At 43.1% G+C, this 844-nt stretch overlaps 1 protein-coding gene across 1 annotated transcript; it reads right to left on the minus strand.

The window, feature by feature from the left end:
- Positions 1-250: 250 nt before the first annotated feature.
- Positions 251-844, minus strand: LOC114401830. The gene has a single exon (XM_028364416.1). It carries the CDS (start codon positions 842-844, stop codon positions 251-253), a length of 594 nt encoding a protein of 197 aa, XP_028220217.1.

Here is an 844-nt window from a genome sequence, read left to right on the forward strand (position 1 = left end):
AGGAGGGATTCCCGAAGGTGAGGGATGTGGAGCGTTTTGGAGTAGTTCGGGCCATGACTCGCCTCAGCCCTGGGAGGACAATGGGAGGGGTTGCTGGATACACAACTAGCTTGACTTCATCTTCTTCTAGAAATATAGACTTCAGGTGCCGCCCAGCAAGGTCATCTTCTTGCTCAATTGCCTCCATCTTAAAGTAGGTCTTGTTATCACTAGGATGCTTTATTGCCTCAAACAAGTTGAAAGTGGCTTTCTAGTTCTCCATACTCATCTCTAAGTTACCATTCCCCATGTCCACAAAACATTTTGCAGTAAGCACGAATAAATGACCCAATATTAGAGGAATATCAAAGTCCTCTTCTATATCCATCATCACAAAGTCCACCAGAAAAGTGAATTGGTGAACCTTGATAAGGACGTCTTCAACTACACCATATGGTATGCTGATCGAATGGTCTGCTAGCTGAAGCGTCATTCTAGTGGAAGCAATCTTCAGATTCCCAATTCTCCGGCACATAGATAAGGGCATTAGATTAATGCTTGCCCCCAAATCAAGGAGAGCTTTACCCACTGACACATCCCCAATAGAGCATGGGATGGTTACATTTCTTGGGTCTTTGAATTTCTTTGGTGAGTTCTTCTGGATCACAACACTGCAATTTCCTTCCACCATGATGCTCTCATTATTGATATATTTCCCTTTCTTTGTGAAGAGGTCCTTCAGAAATTTGGTATACAAAGGTGTCTGCTGTAAGGCCTCTCTAAAGGGAATGGTGATCTCCAGCTTATTAAAGATGTCAAGAAACCAAGCAAAACATCGCTCCTTATCTTTCTTTGATGGCACCAT

Source organism: Glycine soja, chromosome 20, assembly GCF_004193775.1.
Source record: "Glycine soja cultivar W05 chromosome 20, ASM419377v2, whole genome shotgun sequence".
NCBI lineage: Eukaryota > Viridiplantae > Streptophyta > Magnoliopsida > Fabales > Fabaceae > Glycine > Glycine soja.

Excerpts from the sequence above, each read along its gene's own strand:
- LOC114401830 (XM_028364416.1), bottom strand. The coding sequence starts at position 844 with ATGGTGCCATCAAAGAAAGATAAGGAGCGATGTTTTGCTTGGTTTCTT.